Below are 23,334 nucleotides of genomic sequence, written 5' to 3' on the forward strand. Positions count from 1 at the left end.
GTTGGCAGATATTCTTACCAAGGCTCTTGGACGGCAACAGTTTGGTTTTTTGTTACACAAGTTGGGCATTTGCGATTTGCATGTTGCAACTTGAGGGGGAGCATTAGAGTCGGTTTGGTTTATATATGTTAATATTGTATATTTGTTAAGTTTATCTTATTAGGAGTTTTAGGCAAGCTAGGTCTTGTGGTGTATTGTGTATATATATGTGGTTATTATCAATACCAACACTAAGCCGTTTCCCCGACCTTTTTCCACTTTAACACGCTAAATAAATCAATCGCCAAATAAACTAGTCAACGGATGAACATTAAACATGTGATTAGGTATCGAATCAGAATTTAATAATCTAAACATAAGAGTTGTTAAGCAGATTAATCAAACAATCTACCCACTTTTTTTTTTATTCACTAAAAGTTTCTACTTCGAATTGTTTCTCTGGTATCCACCAAAACAAACATGATTAACTTACACAAAATTCAAATTTTGCAGCTAATCTTGATCTCAACTTTAATCTCTTTTTCTCAATCACAACCCAAGATTATCAAGTCTCTACCTGGTTATCCTGGCAATCTACCTTTCACCCTCGAAACCGGGTCAGATATATTATCATACGATATTAGTTTGTTTATTATATGTTCTCTCCGTCTCTAACATTTCTTCCTAGAAGCACTGTTATAGAACGATTAGACAAAGTATGCTAATAACAAGTTGAAAAACGTTTTTTTTTTTTGTTGGTTATTTATTATGAGGCAGATATATAGGGGTTGGAAAATCAGAGGAAGTGCAATTATTCTATTACTTCATAGAATCAGAAAGAAATGTAGAAGAAGACCCTCTTCTGCTTTGGCTCACTGGAGGTCCTGGTTGCTCTGCTTTCTCTGGCCTTGTTTATGAAATTGGTAGGTATCTTTCATTTAAAAATATGATTACAAAAATAACAATATTATTCATAATAGTTGTGTCGTTATTATCTTCTTGCTCCTTTATTTTTTTTGATAGGTTTTAATTTTGTGCAATGCATAAATTAATACACTAAATTAATTGTAAGTGTTGTTTTATTCACCTTACTTGTATATATTCTAAGAAAATGAATTTAGATAAGCTAGATAAATTTTATGATATTGAAAATAAGTTCAAACGACTTATCACAAGAGTTAATACGACCTATACGAGTTATTCAAATTAAGATCTATTAATAAGTTCAAATAAACTCGAATAACGTTAAATAAGTTCAGACAATATATTAGATTAGTTGATTAGTAGTTAAGTTCTAACTTACTATTTCAAAGATTACTTGATTAAAGTTATAGCGACTATTCTTATATTACTCATATCTTATTATTTATTTATTAATTTTTTTAGAATGAGGGACTGACATGGAAATGGAGCTTGCATGAGTGGGATAGTATAATATGACACATAAACTTTCTTAAAAACCATTTAACATTTGGAGTATTAATTAGCTTAGATTTAGTAGCTTTTGTATGGTGATAAACTAGTTAGAGCAACTTAATAGCAAGCTGTTTTATCTTCTAGTTTAAATTGTCGCATCATCTTTTTTAGTTATAATTTTTCTAGCTTATTTTTACTCCAAAATGGTAAGCTAGTTGTGATTTAGTTTTTTCAACTTTATTTTTTAATTAATTAATATTTTATCATATATTTTTTTTAAAGCTAATTAGTGAATTATCCTCCAATAGTTTTGCTATTAGCTCAAAAATTATACAAAATACAAATTTCAAGCAAGTCCCCAAAAGCAACCATTAGAGTTGCTCTTATATATGCATGAAAATGGAGTTTTATCTCTCTTTTACAGCCCCTTTTGTATGTAATGCTTTGGTACTTTCAGTTGTTTAAAACATTTAAACTACTTGACAGGTCCACTAACATTCAATTACAGTGCTTCTGATTCAGCTAGCATACCACAATTTCAGCTAAATCCATATTCATGGACAAAGGTAAATTAAATTATTTATTCCTTGGGTTTAAGGATTTATCACAATAAGACTAGTGTTGTTTCTGAAGAAAAAAAAAAAAAAACCTATTGTTGCTTTAATTTGCATTGCATATCCGTTCAAACCAACTAAACATTGGTAGGGAATTTCTTACTTCCCCTTTCACTCTTAAGCGATGACCTATGTAGCTGACTTGACTAACCTGTGAGAGATGTTGGTTAATAGGGTGTTTTGACCAAAAAAAATATTTTGCTTCTTGTATTTCCTTTTTTTGTTTGTATCATATCATCTTTCACAATTTTTAAGGTATGGACCATTACATCTTATTATCAAGCTTGAGGTAAATTTGTAAAATGAAAACTAATATTTAAAAAATACAGACACATTATTATAAATCTAGTTAAATACTCCGTATTACATAATAAATTTTCATTTAAAATATTAATCGAGATATATAGTTAAATTAAGAAGAATAAATAGTGTAAGAAAATCAATATGGAACAATTTAAAAATAATGGAGGAGTTTTACATAAAATCCTATTCTTCAATACATTTTTTGGGAATAAAATTCTTCAATATTATCTCGATTGCCCTACTTCTATTAATATACATTATATATTAACTTTTACATTTGCTAACGCATTATTTTGACCATTGCTTATTGCGGCATTGTTTAGGTAGCTAGCATTATATTTCTAGATTCTCCGGTTGGCACTGGGTTCTCATATGGAACAACCCCAGACGCATACTACAGTGATGACATATTACAATCAAAACATGTATATGAATTTTTGAGAAAGGTTAGTGAATTTTGATATTATTAATCATTGTAGTTACATTTTTTGGTGTTCACTAAAACAGTATTCAAATATAGTATCCTTCATATTTCCTTTTTTTTAATTATCATTACATCACCTTTTATTCTGACAAGTTTCACAATCATTGCAACAATTTTACACAGTACGTCCAAGTGTCCAATCCGCTTGTTTATTTTTATTTTTACTAAACTCTCCTTCTGTAGTGTGTACCTCTTGGAACATTTTGTCCAAAACTCTTCCATTTAGGAATTAGGGGTACATTTTTTTTCTTAAAATTAGTGATAGCCTAACCACTTGCATAACTGCAATAATTAGAGAAATGAGTGAGGGAGTGTTTGGTAATATAAGATGATTATAATTGTATTGAATGAATTAAACAGAGTGTACAACCTAAATTTATACAATGAGAGAGCTATACAAAGAGTATAAAAGATAGTAACAATATACAAAAAATAAGGAGATAAGTTTACAGCTAGGTAGAATAACTAATTATCCTCACAACTATGAGATAAAGATAATATCAAAAGATAATTATCTTGTATCTCTATCAGGTAATTGGCTATAAGCCCACTTATTTTTAATACTTCTTCCATTTTATAAGAGGCACCATTTGTAAAAATACAAATTCTTACGGAATTTTTGGAGATGACAGAATTAAAGAGAAAGAAAAAAGAAAAATCATGTGATACGAGGGATATATAAAGAAAGAAAAAAGAGGATCTTATAATTGTGCTTCTTTTAAGTAAATTAGATTCTTCTTTATGTGGATTACTGTTATATATTAGTGTTCATCCCTTCTTCTCCTTCACTCTTCATTTTTATGTGTTTATAAGAAAAAAAAATGCTCTTTTCAGTTTTACATTTTACAATCCGTGTATCAAAATATTACTCAGTACTTGATATAAAAACATGTGTAATATATAGCTTATTTACATGAACGCAGTGGCTTTTGGAACATTCTAAATTCAAAACAAATTCTTTGTACATATCAGGAGACTCATACTCAGGCAAGATTGTTCCTATTGTTGTCAACGAGATTCTAAATGGTAATCTTAATATTATTATTATTATTATTATTATTATTATTATTATTATTATTATTATTATTATTATTATTATTATTATTATTATTATTATTATAACTTAGGTCCTGTAGTTCTTTTGGACTTGTGTTTAGTTTAATTTAGTTCAGGTCTGTTCTTTTGGACTTATGTTTAGTTTAATTTAGTTCAGGTCAAAAAAAGAAAATTAAATCTCCTCTAACCCATGGTTACCTGAGGAGGGAGCCCCAGTTTCTCATTTTGAGAAACACTTTTGTTTCTCATAATGACATTTTGGAAAATAATGTGATATTTTTCATTGGTAGGGATCGCGTATGTGTCATAAGTGGGAGCCCCAAATCTTGACTCATACCCCATGAGAAACAAAACTTTTTTCTCACAATGAGAAACAGAGAATTACCCGTTACCTCAGCTAAACTAAAACCCCCCTTTCCTTTCTCTCTCATATCTTCACTTTAACCCTTTGACCTTCAACCTCCATTGAAGAGCACTCTACAAATTGGCGTCACGAATCTTCTGCTCTACAGCGAATCCTTTACTTGGCAAAATTGACCAAAAATTCGAGCAATGAAGGAAAAGGGAGGGATCACCGAAGAAGGAGGGTTGAAAAAGAAACAATTTACAATTCCACAACAGAATTCGTTGATAATAATAATAATAATAATAATACAAAAACACAATTAATTAAGAACTATTGCGTATTTATTTAACAACCTGAACTCTGAATTAAATTTGTTTGTCATCATGCATTCTTCACTTGTTTTTACATACGTACTACCGGTTTGTGATGAAGAAAATCCTAAATCCTGAATTATATCTATCTCCATCCTTTATTTTGTAGGGAACAAAAATAGACTCATACCGAAAATGAATTTGAATGTAAGTTCTCAAAACTGATGCATGCCATGCATGTTTTGGACATGTAATTAAATAACTTTCATGACTAAGTCCTTTTATTTTTCCCATTTTTGCAATATTTAGTCAAATGATTCAAGAATCAAGTTACTACGTACATGGTAAAGGGAATTTCTAATTTTTTTTTCTCTCTCTTCTTCAAACTAGCTAAGCTTAGATCTAGTGTATGCAAATATATTACCAAGATAATTTTTTTTTAAATAATTAAAAGTTCATTTTAATTAAAAATCAATTGGCACATGATTTGTCTCGCATTTCTTCATAATAATAATACGGAGTAGTTGATTGTGTCAAAATTGTGTGCAAATTTAATAGTGTGATTATGCTTGACAAAATAAGATTAACTTAATTTAAGAACATAAAAATTGTAGTTTTCAAAATTTATGATATTAGTTTTTATATATATTTTTTGTATTGTTGACTAAACTTTTAATTTTAATTAATTATTTGTTCAAACTTTTGTTTTTTTCCAAACCTTAGTTTATTTATTCAATAAAAATTAATTTCCTTATTGATCGATAGGTAATGAAATACTCCATAATAGACATTTTTTGAATTATTATGTATCAAGGTATTATTAGATTCAATCATGAAATGATAATTTAAGATTTGTTTAGATTTAGTAAACAAAATGTTAATAAGAATAAAAATTTGAAAGAAAAAAAATGGTGGGAAAACATTATACCAGATAATGATGTGTATCATTTTAGAATTCACCTTTAGTAAATGTTTAAATTTAGACAAGATATCTTAAACTCATGATCTTACGTGCAATATACTTAATATTCAAAGTAACTAGCAATTACTTCCGTCATTCTACATTGCTAAGCTATATCAAGTATACTGTAAGTCAAATTATCGATACAGAAAAGAATTTTTTTCAAGTCATTCTGAATATTTTTTTATTATTTCATAGCTTTGTTTTGTTTATTAATTTTATTTTTCCGTCCATATAATATTTATTGGACTTAGGGATATATACTTGGAAACCCATTAACAGATGATCACGTAAGTAAAAATGCAGGACCTAAGTACATGCATCGTGTATCACTACTTTCTGATGAGCTTTATGAGGTAAATTTTTTTTTTTAACATCAATTTTAATTTTCTAATAAGTGTTAGGAGGGATTCTGCGTATATACCCATGTTATATGAGCATCATACAACACGGGGTATTTTTGTCATTTTATGTGAAACTTTAAATTCCAATGGTAATATTAGAATCATATTTGGTACCATTGGAGTCTTAATGGCAATATCAGATACCACATTAGCACTCCCCATCTCTAAAGTACGTTCTTGTTTGAAATTTCTTTGGAAGACTAAAAAAAGTCAATAGGGAGTATTACATATTGTCGCATTTACTAATTTGTATACTTTTGTCGATTTATTCCACAGTCTGCCAAAACAAATTGCAACAATGAATTTACAAATATAGATGCTAACAATACAAAGTGCTTGAAGTCAGTTCAAGCTATATCAGAAGTAAGTCGTCATAAAAGTCTTATGTTTTAAGTAACCTTTAATCTTCCTTCAAATAATTACTTTACTAATCACCCTTTAATTCTTATTACTTTCTTCTTATTTTCTGAAGTAAATTAGCTAATGATTTAGTACTACGTATATGCAGGAAAGCGATCTCATCTGCTCACCGCATATCTTAGAACACAAGTGCACGTTTGTATCTCCTAAGCCCAAAAAAGAGGTTCCAACACGAAATCATACAAACGATGATCCTCTAAATTTTCTCCGTGGCAAACAAAAATGTCGGGTATTTAATTATTCTTACCATTCTTTGTATCTTATAATTGGATACTACATTTGTTTGCGTTTAATCATAACGTTTATGATTTGCACAAACATTCAAAAAAATAAGATAGTGAGTGTTGATGTGGTGCCGTGGTGACTTGTGAGTGCGTGTAAAAAATGTGGGTGATATAATTGAGAGTGTGTAGGAAATTGGACGAGTGTAAGAAAAAAAAAATGAATATATATAGAAAAAGAAAGTGGATATTGTTGTGGCCGGGTAGAGTAAAAGGTGTTTGCCAAAGATAGCATGAATCAGAATGTTACAAGCTAACCAAAATAAAAAAGGGTTAGAAAATCAACTCAATCAAAAGATTAAGCTGATAGTTGAAGTTTATGATCAATTTATATACTCTATCACGCCCCATCACATGAGACCGTTTTGTACTTAAAGTGTGGATGCGGCATGAACACCCTCATACCTAGCACAAATTGTTCCACTTAAAAGCTAACTGGGGAGGGGAGGGGGGGCCGATGAGAATTTTTTTGACCTCGTAACCTTTGTGTCACACTAACTCTTGATACCATGTTAAAAGACCATCTCAACATGTGAATTGAAGTTTTGCAATCGTAAAAAAATTTGTATGGAACGGAGTAGTATTCTCTTTGTAGTTTGGTGTAGCTATGATGGTTTACACTTTTCCTTGATTCTGCTAGCTTTGATGTATAAACCTTTATTTATACTATTTTATGAATGATAGAATACCCATTATATGCCCTCCTACACATGGGCAAATGATATACAAGTCCAAGAGGCACTTCACATTCGAGAGGTATGCTTTCAACTTTCAACGTTTGATATGAATATTTACAAGTTCTCTTTATCATATAACAACCCTCAGCATCATTAAAACACACAAACACATCAAATTATTGCCTTATTGGTGTTAATTGGTATGTTACGATCGATCTTAGATATAAAAATATTGTAGTATGGTGTAGGAAAAACAAAGACTAATCATCCAAAACAGTAGAAATAGCCAAATCATCGAAACAAAATATTCTTTGAAACAAGTAGGAGTTATTGCAAATCATTTGGAAATAGCCAAAGGTTTATAAACTATCCACTCTCTGTTATATTATTAACAAAATATTCTAACATCATAGCCTTTTTGGGTGATTAGCTCTTTTTTTTTTTTTTTTTTTTTTTTTTTTTTTTTTTTTTTGTTTAAACAATGAGAGACTTACATCCAACAATGTAACTGTAAGTATTGTTTTTGGGATTTTTTTTAATATTCGGAGAACACTATAATGTATATTTTGTAATCTATGTTAGAATAATAATTTTTAAAAAAAAACAATAGAAAGTTTTGATAACAACTTACAAATGACATGTCAATCATTTTTAAGTGTAAGAGTAAGATTCGATTTTCTTTGCATCAAATAATATTAAGTCAAAATAATTTAATTTCAGTAAATATAATATTAGTTCAATATAAAAAATATTTTAGTTCACTAAAAATAAGTTCAACAAATAAAGTTAAGCTCGCAAAAAATAATGAACAAATATAATATAACTAGGAGAAATAAGTTTTAATCAGTTAAAATAATTTAAGTTTAATAAAAAATAATTAAATTAAATTTAGTAAATATAAGATGAAGAGAATAGGGTATAATTTCTTTATTTCAATTAATTTTGATTTTGTGATTTTTAAATTGTATTATGCTCCGTAGATTTTTGAATTACCAAGCTAATAACCTAACTATTTGATACTTCGTATTAAGCAGGGGATGGTTGATTATTGGGTTAGATGTAATCGCAGCTTATCCATGTATACGAACAGTGTTCAAAGCAGTATAAGCTATCATAAAAGTTTCGCAAAATATTTTCTTCGAGCATTGATATACAGGTTGGCGGTTTTTTTTTTTTTTTTTTTTTTTGTGTGTGTGTGTTTTTTCAGAGCCACAATGGCAGATTATGAGAATTGATTACTTTTACTAAACTAAAGTTAATTTTATTAAATTGAAATAATATTTACTATTTTACCTTTTTAACGTACAATCAACTTATCCACTAAAATAAATTCTTAAAAAATCAAAATAATATAAAAGCCTTTTGATATAAATACGAATTAATAATCTACTTGGAGAGACTGATTTGGAAATTATCCTTTAACTATTTTGTATTGAACAAAAAGGAATGCGGAATTAAAAGAAAATGGATGAAACTTGAGAATTTTCCAAACTTATTTTAATTACTAGATTTAAGCCCGTGCAATACACTTTTATATATATATATATATATATATATATATATATATATATATATATATAATTATTTTGACCTATGATCTCTATAATATTTTTATTTTTATTCTAATTTCTTTTAGTACATAAATCGAGGAAATAAAGTTTTTTTTTATTTTTTTTTATTTTTTTTACTTAAAGTCTAAGGGTTTGTTTTTATTTTTATTTATTTATTTAAAAGTCTAAGTTTTTTTTTTAATTTTTAAATCTTTAGTATATGAATCCATATAATATTGTGATTAAATTTTTATTAGAAATGTACGAAGTATAAATTTAATTTTAATGTAATTAAAAATTGCAATTTCATTTGTTGATGACACTTAAATTAATTAAAAGTAAAATAAAATTCAAAAATCCGTTATATATTATATTTATTGGATATTTGTATAAAATCTTTAATATCAAAAGATATTTTTTTTTGCCTTTTTAATTATTCAAATCCTCAATCACTATTCGTCGTGTTTTAGCTACGTGGAAATTGAATCTTAATTCTTAAATCTCATTTGTTAATTTTGTTTATGTGGCAAATGAATTTTTAAATTCTAAAATAAAATATAAATCTAATTTTTCATTGGTCGAAATAATACCTGCTTATGTGGCGCGCTGAATGCTCCCAAAAAATGCCTATTTTATTTATATAAATAAATATTAGATTGGTTTTGGATATGAATTTCTTGTGTACATTATAGTGGAGACCAAGATAAATCAATATCATATGTGGACTCACAAGATTGGATCAAGCAATTAGATCTCTCAACGGACATGCATTGGAGACCATGGTTCGTTGATGGACAAGTAGCAGGGTGAGTTTCCTCATCTTTAAATCTCCTACTCTCCAAATTATAGACTATGGAGTATATCCTCATCTTTAAATCTCCTACTCTCCAAATTATAGAATATGGAAGTATGGAGTACTCCATATATTACCATTATTTACAACGATTAGATATTTTTCACCCACACTTTATGTCAAACATTGCTAATAATATATCACGGAAATAATATTTTACAGTAAATATTTTAATTGAATATTTTAATTAGGGTAGTAGTGTAGTATGACAAATGTACGTGGTACCAAGTACAGTAGCTAATTCAGATTCAGTAGAGTTCTTCTCCATATCTTAAATAAAGTACATCATGGATTTTACAAAGACAAATATTAGTATGAAATAATCCATATAGGGAATTTATGCCAACATTAATGAAACTCTTGATGAATTTTAATTTTAAAAATGGCATGGGGGCATATATAACTATATAAGTGCATTACTCATGGTTGTTCACGTTTACATGATCATCCTTTATCATCAAAACTAATCATATTTAAGTCATCTTTAAACCATTTTGCAGATATGTTACGGAATATTTACGCTTTCCTTATCGCTTAACGTTTGCTACCATTAAGGTAATTATTTTTATGTTACTCGTACTTTTGTTTCCTATAACATATGTAGCACTAGACCTGCCAATCCCGACCCGACCGAATGAGTCGACCCGTAGATTGACCCAAAATGGCCTGAACCCGAATTTACTCGATCAAAAGTGGAGTTGACCTAAATGTGACTCAATACCATAAGTGACCTGACCCAACTATACCTGACTCGAAATTAATCAGAAATGACCCGACCCAAAATTGATCTGAACCGACCCGATTTTTATTATTATTATTATTATTATTATAAAAATTATTATTATTATTATTATTATTATTATTATTATAAAAATTATTATTATTATTATTATTATTATTATTATAAAAATTATTATTATTATTATTATTATTATTATTATGATGGTTATTATTATTATTAATAATAATAATAATAATAATAATAATAATAAATAGCACAAATGATAAACGATAATAATTAAAATTTCATTATAACTCCAAATCATAAACGTTTACAAATATAATTTTCATTACAAGAAGTTCCAAATTTCCTTCGCTATATTAAGTTGTACTTCATTCATTACAGCTTTACGATTCTCGTTAAACAAATCATAATCTGCTCTTGGTTCGATTTCTATACCACTATCAATGGGTATATCCAACTCATGTAATCGAATAAAATTGTGAAGTGTGAATGTAGCAACCATAATTGTCAATTGATGTTTAGTGTCCATATTTGGCATCATTGTCAATATTTTCCATCGAGATTTAAATTATCTAAAACATCTCTCGATCGTTGTTCGAAGTGAAGAGTGAAGATAATTAAAAAGTTCAAGTATGCCTTGAGGTGGTGGACCATTTCGAAATTCGGGCATATGGGTTCTAATATCTTTATCTTTTATTGGACTCAAATATCCAACGGTATTCGGATATCCAGAATCTACTAGATAATATTTCCCTGTTACAAAATAAAGTTATACGGCATATTAGTATAGCGTCATGTATGGAGTAAAAACATACACTATTCTAAATTATACCTGGAGGTGGATGGGGAAATCGAAATTCTGGTACGGTTAAGCAATGGTTCCATACAGTAATATCATGAGCACTACCTTCAAATCCAACATTGATAAACGTGAAAAGTCTATCAAAGGAACAAGCAGCCAAAACATTCCATGTTTTTTTTCCAGAACGCCCTCGATATGCCACACCATCATCATCGCTTACAACTGCATTTATATGAGTCCCATCCAATGCTCCAACACAATCCTAATAGTTCATAAACATTTAAAGATATATTTTATAAGTGATTATATATTGCACATTCATAAAATAATATAATGACAATGCAAGATAATAATAATGTTTCTTAATACCTTGAAATATGGCCAATATGTTGTGCTGTCACTTTTTTTTTTTGGCACCTCACTCAAATACTTTTGCTTTATACAATTTTTTATTCTTCCACTTACCCCTTCCATATATTATTACGTTTACCAATTTCTCCTAAAACTCCCCACATGTAAAAATGGAGAAGGTATTTAAAATCGAAGGGAATATACGTATAAGGTTTTCAATAATAATAGCTACGCATTACTACAATTAAAATTAGTACAAAGTAACATAGAAAATGTTGCTAGTTCAAACAAACGATAAAATCAAATCCGATACATCATAAATCCATATTATTATTTAAGAATTAAGGTATTTAAAAACAAGTCAAATCTCCTTTTTTCTATGTAGAAAAAAGCTATGATAAATTTCATCTGTAATTTAGATTTTTTAGGATCCCCATTTTAATAATTTCTTATAAAAAAATATTCATTTATGAAGTGGGATACTGTAAATAATAAAATTATCAAATATTCCAATTGTATTACCTTATACTATCTAGTAATTTTAATACTTATAGGTTTATTTAAAATATTTGTAATAATAATAATAATAATAATAATAATAATAATAATAATAAATAATAATAATAATAATAGTAATAATAATCATAACAATAATAATTAACATTAATATTGATTAACATTAAAAGTAGAATATTGAAATAATTAAAATAAGTTCAAATCAGAAAAAATAAGTTCTGATTAGATCAAATCAGAAAAAGAAAAGTTCAGATCAGAAAAAATAAGTTCAGATCAGATCAAATAAGAAAATATAAGTTCAGATCAGATCAGATAAAAAAAAATAAGTTTAGATCAGATCAGATCAGAAAATATAAGTTCAGATCAGATCAGATCAGAAAATATCAGTTCAGATCAGATCAGATCAACTTAAATTAGGTGAACAAAACAAGGCCTAACTTAAACTAAAGAGGTTTTTTTTTTTTTTTTTTTTTTTTTTTTTTTTTTTTTTTTTTCCAAGTATCACTAGGCGGCTAACGCGCGCGATGCGCGTGTCATAACTAGCCATATTCGGGAAATTCTTTCGATTTGGCGTCACTTAAATTTTTATATGTGTCTAGCCACACCATGTGGTCAGGGTTCCTTACTATAAGTAACCCATGACCGACTGAGTAACCTTTAAATAAATAACCCCTATAAGTAGCCCATGACCGATTGAGTAACCCCTGAATAAGTAACTAACCCTTCACTGGTTGAGTAACTCCTGAATAAGTAACCCTTGAATAAATAACCCCGGCCACACGGTGTGGCCAACCACATAGAAAAAGCACCGTTGGCGTTATGTTATAAATTTAGTTGTTAGTACTGTTAATAAGGGAAAATATGAAAACAAATATTTTTAGGGGTATAAATGACCACACACTATTTCTTAAGAGTTTCTAAAAAAAAATTGACGTTAATGAGGGCAAATATGTAAATAAACATTTTAGGGACATAATCGTCTTAACACTATTCATAAAATTGTGGCCATAATTTTAAAAGGGGTAAATACATAAATAAGCATTTTTATAGGCATAATCGTCTCAACACTATTTATAAGAGTGACTCATACTTTTAAAAATGTAAGGATATGAGTAGATGTTTTAACTTATAAATTAAGATGTAAATTGAGGTTTCAATGAATAATTGTAGCACCACATTGTGAGCATCACACTACTGACCTGATCCGAATTGATTCGACTCGAACTTGACTTGACAACTGGATTTGAAAGTTGACCCGACCCGAACTTGACCTGATTCGAACTTAACCTGACGTATTGACCTGATAAATTACCTGATCTGATTCAAATTGACTTGACATGTACCCGACCTGAATATTTTTTGATCCAAAATCGACCCTGTCCAAAATGACCTGACTAGAACGACCCATTTACCAGGTCTATGTAGTACTAATTGCTTTTTGTGTAAAATTTTACTTTTTCTTTTTGTGTGTGTGTGTTAGTAATATAGAAAGTTAGTTTTTTACCATCTACAAAATCAGCATATTTTGTGTGCAACTACCCACACCATATGGCCACTTGTATAAGAGCAAAGCAATTCCTATAATACTAATCAAGCAACCCTTGTAATACTTACCCAATAACCATTATAATACTGACGAAATAACCCATATAACACTAACCGAGTAACTCTTATAACGGTAACGAAGTTACCTCCACGATGACTTGCTACACAATGTATGTAGCTAGCCAACTGTAAAAGTTGTTGTAACGTATTTACTTTTGTGTAGGGAGGAGGGCACACTGCGCCAGAGTATAAGCCTCGAGAATCGCTTGCCATGATTGACAGGTGGCTCGGATTGAGCTCGTTATAGTATCACCTTAAATATAACGTACTTCGTAACTTTTTCGTTTGTTCGTTTGACGAATGACATTATCAAGTACTGATAGTTTTGTGCCTGGGCATTATTGTTGAATGAGTTTGTCTCCAATGTCAAATATAAATACGTATTATTGATATAAATCGATTATATTCTTTAAAAGGAAAATATATCTTTTGATTTATGATAATTTGACGTTATTATTTAGGGGTTTTTTGATGTCCTGTGGGAGAGTTACAATTCCAAGACCGACCTCTGGACGCCGCCTGTATCTGCAAAACAACGGAGACTCCTATGGGTGGGAGCTCCGCCTCCGACGATCAAGTTAGAACGTGTTTCAGGAGTAAAGTGCGGAAAGTAAAATCTCTCTTGGATTCCAAGAGAGTATCTGCAATGTGTAATTGCTCAGTTCGAGGTGTCAGGTGTCTGACTTTCTCTGATTGTGAGTTAATGTGTATGTGAAAATTAATTGTGTTCCAGAGGGGAAACATCTCCCTTTTATAGGGTGTTGGAAAACATGTCCATTACTAGGTTTCAGTAAACCTAGGACTGACTGGGCTTTGCCTAGGAATTTGGGCCATTTAGGTCAGTTTCCTGTTGGGCTATCTGCCTGCCACGTGTCGTGGCCAGATTGGTCCACCTTGGATCTCTCACAAGGTGACACGTGGCGGGCTCTGGTTGGTCCACGTGGATGACCCGTGGCAGCACCTAAGTGGTCCATGTGGTGGGGAAAAATCCCCTAATCATTTGCCCCTCACAAGGGTGACGTGGCTTGCCACGTGGCACCTATGACAGATGCCACGCTCTGACTGGCTAACGGTTTTTACCCTTTTTTTTTAACCCTTGAAATTCTCCCCCTATAAATAGGGGATGTCCAAATCATTTGGACATTCTAGAAACTTTTTTAAACAGAACTTTGGACTTAAGCTCTGACAATTTAGACGATTGCTACCTGACCGCCTGATCTCAGACCACCTGCTCCTTCAGCTGCACAATTGTTCAAGAGTTTTCAAACATCTTTACCTTAAGGTAATCGCCTGTTTTCTTTTGCACTTTCTCTGTTTGTTTTTCTTTTTTCAAAAATGGTAGCCCAAAAGCACACGGCACGACCTAGGTCAGTGATCAGCCGGTCACTGGGGACGGCTGAATCTAGAACTAGGAGTGTCGCCTGCCCCATGCTGGACCATCCTTTGCAAACTGCCCAGTGTCCGACTGTCTATGTGTCTGTGTTGGACACCATGGCCAGAACAAAGAGAACGACAAGGATAACAAATTCATACGGCTCCTCATTCTATGCGCCCATAAGCGAGATCTCGGACGTGCCACCAGGCGCCCCAAGCACCCCGAGTGATTCTATTTTGGCAGAATCAAGGGAGGAGGTACAGAATGACCCTCTTATCATTGATCTATCCGGGCAGGCGTCTGCTTTGCCTAAGAGCTTGAGCAATGACTCTGAGCCCAACACCTCCAGTCGGTACTCTAACGACTCTGAGGAGAAGCACTCTCGGCTACATGCGGCGAGAGAAAGTCATTCTGTAGAAAAGGGAAAGGGCTGGGCAGAGCCGGCTGAAACCCAAAGAGACATGTATGCCCCTTACTATTGCCATGTTCCCAAAGGCAGGCGGAGGGCCATGTCTGAAAAGATTGGTAGTTTTAGGGCTGACCACGTAATGAGTCATGGTTACATTCTTACAGTGCCGGATGCCGAGGATACCGTAGTCTGGCCAGAGGCGGCCAGCTACCGGGACGAGTGTTTTGGCTGTTATGAAGCGGCCATTAAGGCTGTCTTGAGATTTCCTCTAGATCTGGTTGTGGAGAGGATTTTAGACGAGTACTAGTTGGGAGTCTGGCAATTGGCCCCAAACTCGTGGTTCAATATTTTAGGCTATATGGCCGGTTGTGAGATGCATGAAGTATAGCCTAACTTCTAAGCATTCGCTCACATGAACTATCTTAGTCGGACCCTAAAAACAAGCGGGACCGGCTGGTTCCAGCTGACTAGCCACAAGGGCTACATGATGACCATGGGGAAGGAGAACAAGTGGAAGGATTGGAGGAACACCTTCTACATAGTCTCTCACTCTGACAAGGTCAGGAACAAGAAGTTCAATAGGTGGAACAGGGATTCACCTTACTTGACAGGCGGATCTGATTTGCCGCCTGTTCATAAAGAGTAAAGGAAGAGATCCTAGACCGAGAGCTCTTTAAAGTTGATATACAGGCGAACCCCGAGACTAGGGTGAGGGAGTTCATCCTCCAAATTACATCCCAAAGTATAACTGGTTATATGATGGGACATATCTGGCCGCCTACGGCCTTAGCGGGGAGATGCCGAGAGGTATTGGACCGCCTGTTAGAGTGTCTTGAAAGACTTGGTTGATTCAGCGTGTAACCATTTGATTTATCTTTTGCAGATAAAGCTATGGAAAAAATCTCGGCCTCCAAGAAGGCAGCCGCCCAATACCGCGCGGCCATTCTAGGCAAGCGGTCCACTGAGGAGTCGCCTTCCAAACAGGCACCCAGGGTGAGCTACTTTAACTTGGCACAATTTATTTTTATATCTATCGCCTTTTTCTGACTCAATGAATTGTGTTGCAGAGCGACTTAATTAGACCTTCCTCCTCTACCCAGCCGGATCCCAAGGTCAGGAAACAGACGACTGGGGATGTGTCAACTCCTGGCAACGCCCAGAGACATACGCCCGAACGGCAAGGAAAGACTCCCCAAAGCGGGGGAAGAACTGTGGCTTTCCCCGGGGGCAGCCGGCCTCCAAGAGAGAAGGAGGCGGCAAGAGGTATAATTTGTTCAAATCTCCCAAGTTTCATCAAGCAGCCGGCTCCTCTGAAATTAGTCGGCATGCTTTCTGTTTTTATGCCGCATATTAATCAGGGTCTACTTAGCAGATGCCCCTCAAGAGCCGGACCTGGTTCAACACACCAAGTCCATGCTAAGGGTCATCCCCCTCGAGGAGAGGGAAGCTGTCAAGGGAATCGACACCCTTGACTTAGAAACCATCTTGGCTCTTCTTGCTGAGGTATACTTGGTGGAATTTCTTGACTTGTTGCATATTTGTTTTCCTAGCCGCCTGTAACTGATGTCTGTTTTTTGGCCGAGTGCAGTCTATGCTACGAGTGTATGGTCTCCGCAAACCCATCATCGAAAAGAACAAAGAAGTAAAAGCTGCGAAGGCCATGGCCGCCTCTGGTTCTGATAAAGCTATGTTCCAGATAGCTCAAAACGAGATTTTGACCACTAACATACTGTATTACCAGGCGTCCGCCACTTTGCAGGTCAAGAAGGACTTAGAGGCGGCCAGGTAGAAGATCTTGGAGTTGGAGAAGTCTGTAAAGGACCTCAAAGCTGAGCTGGCGCCTCTCAAGGTGGCGGACAAGGAAGCCGAGGGACTCCACAAGCGGGTAAATAAACTTAAGGGCCGCCTGCAGAATCAAGAGGCTGAGCTTACCCAAAGCTTAATGAGAAAGCTGGCGAGGAGAAGATGGCCATTGTTCAGGACATGATGGACGACTGCAGCGCCATCATGAAGATGACCTGGGCGGTCCTCTTCCTAGAGTTCGGCTATGAAAAATGGGAAAGCCAATTCGCCGTCTGTACTGATCAATTCAACAAGAAGATCATTAAGCAGGCAGATGGCAAGGAAGATGCGAAGGATGAGGCGTTTAACTCCACTTCCGGGGAGTCGGATCGGACCAAGAAGAGGATGACAAGGAGGAGGAGGAGGCGGATGCTGACGGAGAACAACCACAATAGGAGGCGGATGCTGAGAAAGGACAACCGTCGATTGAGGATCCAAAGGAAGCGGTTGCTGACACTAAACGTCCTCCTCCAACTGCTTGAACTCCCGTTTTCTTATAAGTCAACTTTCTTCGGCCTGTGTGCCGCTTAATTTGTATTATTACCCGACCAAGGGGTCGTGGTTCTTTGACAATTTTGATTTTCAACATTTCTGTCGGTCTCCTGGCCGACTGTTTATATTAATCATCCGGCCGTTTTTGCCGGTTTCTCCAAATTTTGAATTTTTGCTATTGCTTTTCATGAATTTTGCTAAGTGTAGCTTGCCTTTTTGTGTGAATGCAAATTTTTCAAAATGCCGATTGTTTTGGTATACCGACTGTTCTTACCCCTGGCCGGCTGTGCGCCTGGTTTTCTAAGGTTGATGGATTGACTTGGAAATCTTTGATACTTTAAAGAGTATGACTGATTTCTAGGTCAATCAATCATTATGGTGATTGCCCCAAACCAGGCGGACAGGCGGCCATTGGACAAACGGCCATACACTCAGCATTATCCGGCTCTCGGCCTCAATATAGTTCTGTAAATGAGTCACGCTTTGCAACTAAGTTTTGTACTTAGTTTATTTTATTGATTGTAAATATTCCGTTTGTTTGGTACCTGTACAGAACAGGCGCCAAATTGGATATTTTTAATCAAAGTAGCAACTGCCTGTTCGCTGTCAGGCAGTAGCTTTAATAGTTTTAGCTACCTAAATAGGACTAGTGGCCGAATGCGGTCTGTTTATTAAAAGGACAGGCGGCTTCATTCGTACCTTTTGGGTTCCATTATAGGCTGGTTGGATGACTATAAGTTAACCGTTTGAGGTTAATCTGTCTCCGTCACTAAAACTTGAGTAAACAGAAGAAACAGTCGGCTGTGGCCGCATGTTGTTTTCTCTATTTACAAAGTTTTAGAGCATGCAAACCTTTTAGAGGAATAGTGGCCGAGTGCCGTCTGTTTACCAAAAAACAGGCGGTTTGGTTCGCACCGTTTAGGTTCCATCCCAAGTTTGCTAGAGTGACTATGAGTTAACCCTTGGGGTTAATCCATCTCTGTCACTTTGATTTGAGTGAGTAGAAGAAACAGACGACTTTGGCCGCATGGTACCTCTTTTTTTTGCCAAGTTTTGCTTAGCTATCTACTCAAATTAGGCCGACTGTTTTGTCCCAAGCAATAGCAGGCGGTTTCTGACTTAGATTTTAACTGTCTACTGCTTGTTTAAAGTAAGCGGTACGTTTATCTTTGTCTCATGTCAAACGACTGCGAGGTTGTCTTTGAGGCATTCGGTAAGGCCGTATGTTGTAGGTTTATAGAGCAATGTGCCACCCAAATGGGAGATGCTCTTTACCACGAATTCACCCGGATGGATGTCGCCGGGCGCCTGCTCAAGTTTGGGATATACGTATTAGTTTAATTTTATAAGGATGATCCGGCCTTAGGCCTCATTAGGTTGTTCAGAAAAGAATAGTTTGCTAAGTTGTCTAGACTTAACATTTTTACTCATGTGAGAGTAAGTGATTGAAAGAAATAAGGTCGACTGTGTATTGTACAGGCGGCTTGCCCCACGAGACTTGCAAAAAACTGAAAAATAAATTGCAAATTTTATTGATATGCTTTCATATACAAATAATTTACAAATCTCAGAAGTAGTACTTCTTCAACTTGTCTACGTTCCAAGTTCTGGCTAGCTGTCTGCCGTCTGGTGTTTCCAGGCGGTAGGTGCCGCCTCTAACTTCTTCATAGATTCGGTAGAGGCCATCCCAGTTAGGAGTCAACTGTCCCTGTTCGTTGGCCCTACCGACTACTTCCATTTTCCGTAACACAAAGTCTACTACTTTTAGGGGTCGCTTGTGCACTTTTTTATTGTAAGCTCTCGTCATTCTCAAACGGTAGATCTCATGGCGTAAGGCTGCATTGCCCCTGCATTCTGGAAGTGAATCCAATGCTAGCCGCATGGCCTTCCAGTTAGCCTCTTCGTCATAAAGCATGACTCGAAGAGTCGGCTCATAGTGCTCAATAGGCAGAACAACCTCTGCTCCATTAACCATGAAAAATGGGGTTTCACCAGCCGCCCCTTTTTCAGTCGTCCTGATGGCCCACAGATCATGCGGTAGCTCATCAGCCCATAGGCCGCCAGCTCTTTCAATTTTTTTTTGATGCCATCAGAGATTAACTTGTTGAAGGCTTCAACCTGGCTGTTTGCTTGGGGGCGGCCGACTGATGCGAAGCAGTGAGAGATCCCCTGGTCTCCCAACCAGTTCTTGAGAGCAGGCGTCTCAAATTGAGGACTATTGTAAAAGACCATAGACATGGGTACCCCATACCGGGTGATGACATATCTCCAAATGAAGGAGATAACATCTTTTGTTTTAATGCCTTTGACTGCCCTCGCCTCTATCTATTTTGTGAAGTAGTCTACAACAACCAAAATATACCTCCGTCCGCCTGTAGCAGGTGTATACGGACCTAGAATGTCCATGCCCCATTTGGCGAATGGTACTGGGCTATAGATAGCCGCCAGGTTAGTTGCCGGACGATGGATGAGCTTGCCAAACCTTTGACACTTGTCACATTTTTTCACCATCTTCATGGCGTCTGCTTCTAGGGTAGGCCAGAAGTAGCCTTGCCGCCTGGCTCTCTTTGCTGGGGTCCTGCGGCCTATGTGAGAGGCACAAAACCCTGAATGCAAATCTTCGAGGACGTCTCGGCCCTTTTCTAGGGTAACACACTTCAAAAGAGGTTGAAGATAGCCTTTCTTGAAAAGTTCCCCTTTATGAATTTCGAAGTTGGGCGCACGCTTTTTCATTATGATCATCTCTGGGTAAGTATCCGGCAGGGTGCCGTCTGTTAAGTATGCCCAGATGCCATCCATCTAGGTTGAGCTTCGATCTAGGACTCCAATAGGTTCCTCCTCAATGCTTCTTTTTTCCATCACTTCCCAGAAAACAGACCTTGGTGTGTCACAAGAGGCGGATGATGCCGATTTGGAGAGGGCATCCGCCTGGTTATTCTCGGACCTAGGCAATTGACTCAGGTGGAATTCTTCAAGTGTCCCAGCCTCTTCTTTGACCGCCTGTAGATACTTGATCATAGTCGGATGTGTGGCTTCATAGTCACCATAGTATTGGCTAACAATCAATTGTGAATCTGAACAGACGTCCACTTTCTTTGCCCCAGCCGCCTTACACATGCGGATTCCGGCTAGTAGGGCTTCGTATTCTACCTCATTGTTTGAGGCTTGGAACTTGAAACGTAGTGCATACTCATACTTGTCTCCCTCAAGAGACTGACATATGACGCCTGCACCACAGCCGTTCGTTGTGGAGCTCCTGTCCATATATACTTTTCTGACTTGGTCAGGATTTTCTAGATCAGCTGGCCTAGTCATTTCAACAATGAAGTCGGCAAGTGCTTGCCCCTTCACTGCTTTCCTTGGCTCAAAAGTAATTTTTAGGCTTTGCATTTCAATCGCCCATTTAATCATTCGGCCAGATGATTCCATGGTTGTCAGTGGCCGCTTGATTGGTTGGTCAGTGTAGACCACGACCGGATGTGCCAAGAAGTAAGGTTTCAGCTTCTTAACTGCCATGAAGAGGGCTAGGCCAAAATTTTCAACCATGGGGTACCGTAACTCAGCATTTTTCAGGACATGGCTGATGAAATAGACGGGGAGCTGGCAGCCATCTCTTTCATCAAGGAGAACGACAATGAGAGCATGATCAGAGACGGCCAAGTACATGTATAACACTTCCTTTGACAAAGGGCTGACGAGCCTTGGCAAAGAGTGCAAGTGTTCCTTTAACTTTTGGAAGGCCGCCTCTACATCCGCCCCTCATTCAAACATAGTCTTCTTCTTAATTGTTTGGAAGAAATAGAGGCACTTGTCGCCTGACCGACTGAGGAATCTCCCCAATGCCGCCAGATAACCTGTTAATTTTTGAACTTCCTTTACAGTGCGGGGCGACTGCATGTCTATGACCGCCTGTATTTTTTCCGGGTTCGCCTCTATCCCCCTTTGATCAATCAGGAATCCGAGAAACTTCCCAGACTCAACACCAAAAACACATTTCTTGGGATTGAGCACAACCTGGTGCCGACTGAGTGTGGCGAATGTTTCTCGGAGATCTGTAAGATGGTCCGTCTGAAGTTTGGATTTGACTATCATATCATCAATGTACGCCTCCACATTCCTTCCGATTTGATTAACGAAGACTGTATTAATCATTCTCTAGAAGGTAGCAGGCGCATTCTTCAAACCAAACGACATCACAGTATAGCAGAATAACCCCTGATCAGTGACGAATGCTGTCTTTTCTTGATCTTTCTTCCACAAGGGTATCTGGTGAAAGCCTGAATAGGCGTCCATGAAGCTCATCAAGGCATGGCCGGCTATAGATTCGACCAGACTGTCGATCTTTGGGAGAGGATTGCTATCCTTCGGACATGCCATGTTCAAGTCTGTGTAGTCAACACACATGCGCCAGGTTCCATTCGGCTTCTTTACAAGCACAACATTGGCAACCCAATCAGGGAAGTAGCAATGCCGAATGAACCCAGCATCTAACAATTTTTTCACCTCGGCAGCTGCCGCCTGGCTTCTTTCCTCACCATGGTTCCTCTTCTTTTGCCTTACGGGCTTCTTTTTGGGATCCATACCAAGCTTGTGGACGGCTAGATCCGGGTTGATGCCTGGCATCTCGTCCATCTCAAAGGAAAAGATGTCTTTGAATTCTTTTAACAAGTGGTGCAAGTCTGCACCGAGTTCAGCAAAAGCGCTCGTCCTAACCTTAACAGTTTGGTCAAGACGAGAGTCATCTAAAACGATGTTCATGTGTTCACCAGCCGGCTGGGGACGGAGTTCATCCGGCCTCTGACCGGTCAGTGATTGCTATTGCTTGTCTTTTTTCTCGGCTACTATTTGGTTGGCCTTTCTCTTTTTGCCGGCTGCTATTGCAGCAGACGCGACTTCCTTGACTTGGTCAAGGTCAATAGTTTTTCCACTAGGGCTGGCTACGACCATAATGGGTTTGACATCAGAGAGGTAACACTCCCTGGCCATCTTCTGGTCTCCTCGAAGGGAGCCGACTGTTCCATCATCCTTCTCAAACTTGAGAAGCATAAGAGAAGGAATGATAACAGCCTTGGATTCATTTAGGGTGGGGCGCCCCAAAATCATGTTATAGGCCGTCAGCTCTTCAACAACTAAGAATCGGACCACCATGTGGCGTCCTTCCCCTTTTTCACCCAGAAAAATGGGTAAGTCTATTCAACCTACCGAATACACCACCCCCAAATCCCACTAAGGGATGAGAGACCTGGTGCATACTCTCAGGCTTGTACTTGAGTTTTGTCAGACACTTGTGACTGATGAGATCAGACGAACTCCCAGTGTCAACGAGGATCTGGCTAACTCTTTGGTTGGCCACTTTGCATTCGATGACTACATGATCATCATGCGGCCTTTTGATTTTTCTCTTGTCATCCTCAGTAATAACGACTTCAGGGAAAGAGTCCATGGACGCCTGTCCCTCGTCAAATGAGTGACATCGAGTTGCCTGACATAGTTTTTATTACCCCGGATGGTAGGGCCGCCTCCAGCAAAGCCGTCTGCTATT

The 23,334-nt window shown here is 36.0% G+C and overlaps 1 protein-coding gene across 3 annotated transcripts; it reads left to right on the top strand.

Annotated features, from left to right (window-relative positions):
* Window positions 1-231: 231 nt before the first annotated feature.
* LOC110716913 (serine carboxypeptidase-like 1) lies at window positions 232-14,088 on the top strand. Of its 3 annotated transcripts, XM_021895563.1 has the most exons (14): window positions 233-596; window positions 757-902; window positions 1,882-1,961; window positions 2,636-2,758; window positions 3,720-3,822; window positions 4,679-4,716; window positions 5,725-5,826; window positions 6,151-6,237; window positions 6,383-6,523; window positions 7,260-7,331; window positions 8,287-8,408; window positions 9,495-9,608; window positions 10,156-10,210; window positions 13,838-14,088. In XM_021895563.1, the coding sequence occupies exons 1-14, from the start codon at window positions 460-462 to the stop codon at window positions 13,919-13,921; spliced, it is 1,404 nt and encodes a 467-aa protein (XP_021751255.1). In that variant the 5' UTR covers window positions 233-459; the 3' UTR covers window positions 13,922-14,088. The 3 variants fall into 3 exon arrangements, with proteins under 3 accessions (XP_021751256.1, XP_021751255.1, XP_021751258.1); XM_021895564.1 differs by lacking the exon at window positions 6,151-6,237 and having other exon boundaries at window positions 232-596; XM_021895566.1 differs by lacking the exon at window positions 4,679-4,716 and having other exon boundaries at window positions 5,777-5,826.
* The last annotated feature ends 9,246 nt before the right edge of the window (window positions 14,089-23,334 follow it).

This window comes from Chenopodium quinoa, unplaced genomic scaffold, assembly GCF_001683475.1.
Source record: "Chenopodium quinoa cultivar QQ74 unplaced genomic scaffold, ASM168347v1, whole genome shotgun sequence".
Lineage (NCBI taxonomy): Eukaryota > Viridiplantae > Streptophyta > Magnoliopsida > Caryophyllales > Amaranthaceae > Chenopodium > Chenopodium quinoa.

Bases quoted from the DNA above. Each gene is read 5' to 3' on its own strand.
- LOC110716913 (XM_021895563.1), top strand. From the start codon at position 460: ATGATTAACTTACACAAAATTCAAATTTTGCAGCTAATCTTGATCTCA. The intron at 903-1,881 runs GTAGGTATCTTT...ACTACTTGACAG, and splicing joins TGGCCTTGTTTATGAAATTG to GTCCACTAACATTCAATTAC. The intron at 7,332-8,286 runs GTATGCTTTCAA...CGTATTAAGCAG, and splicing joins AGGCACTTCACATTCGAGAG to GGGATGGTTGATTATTGGGT.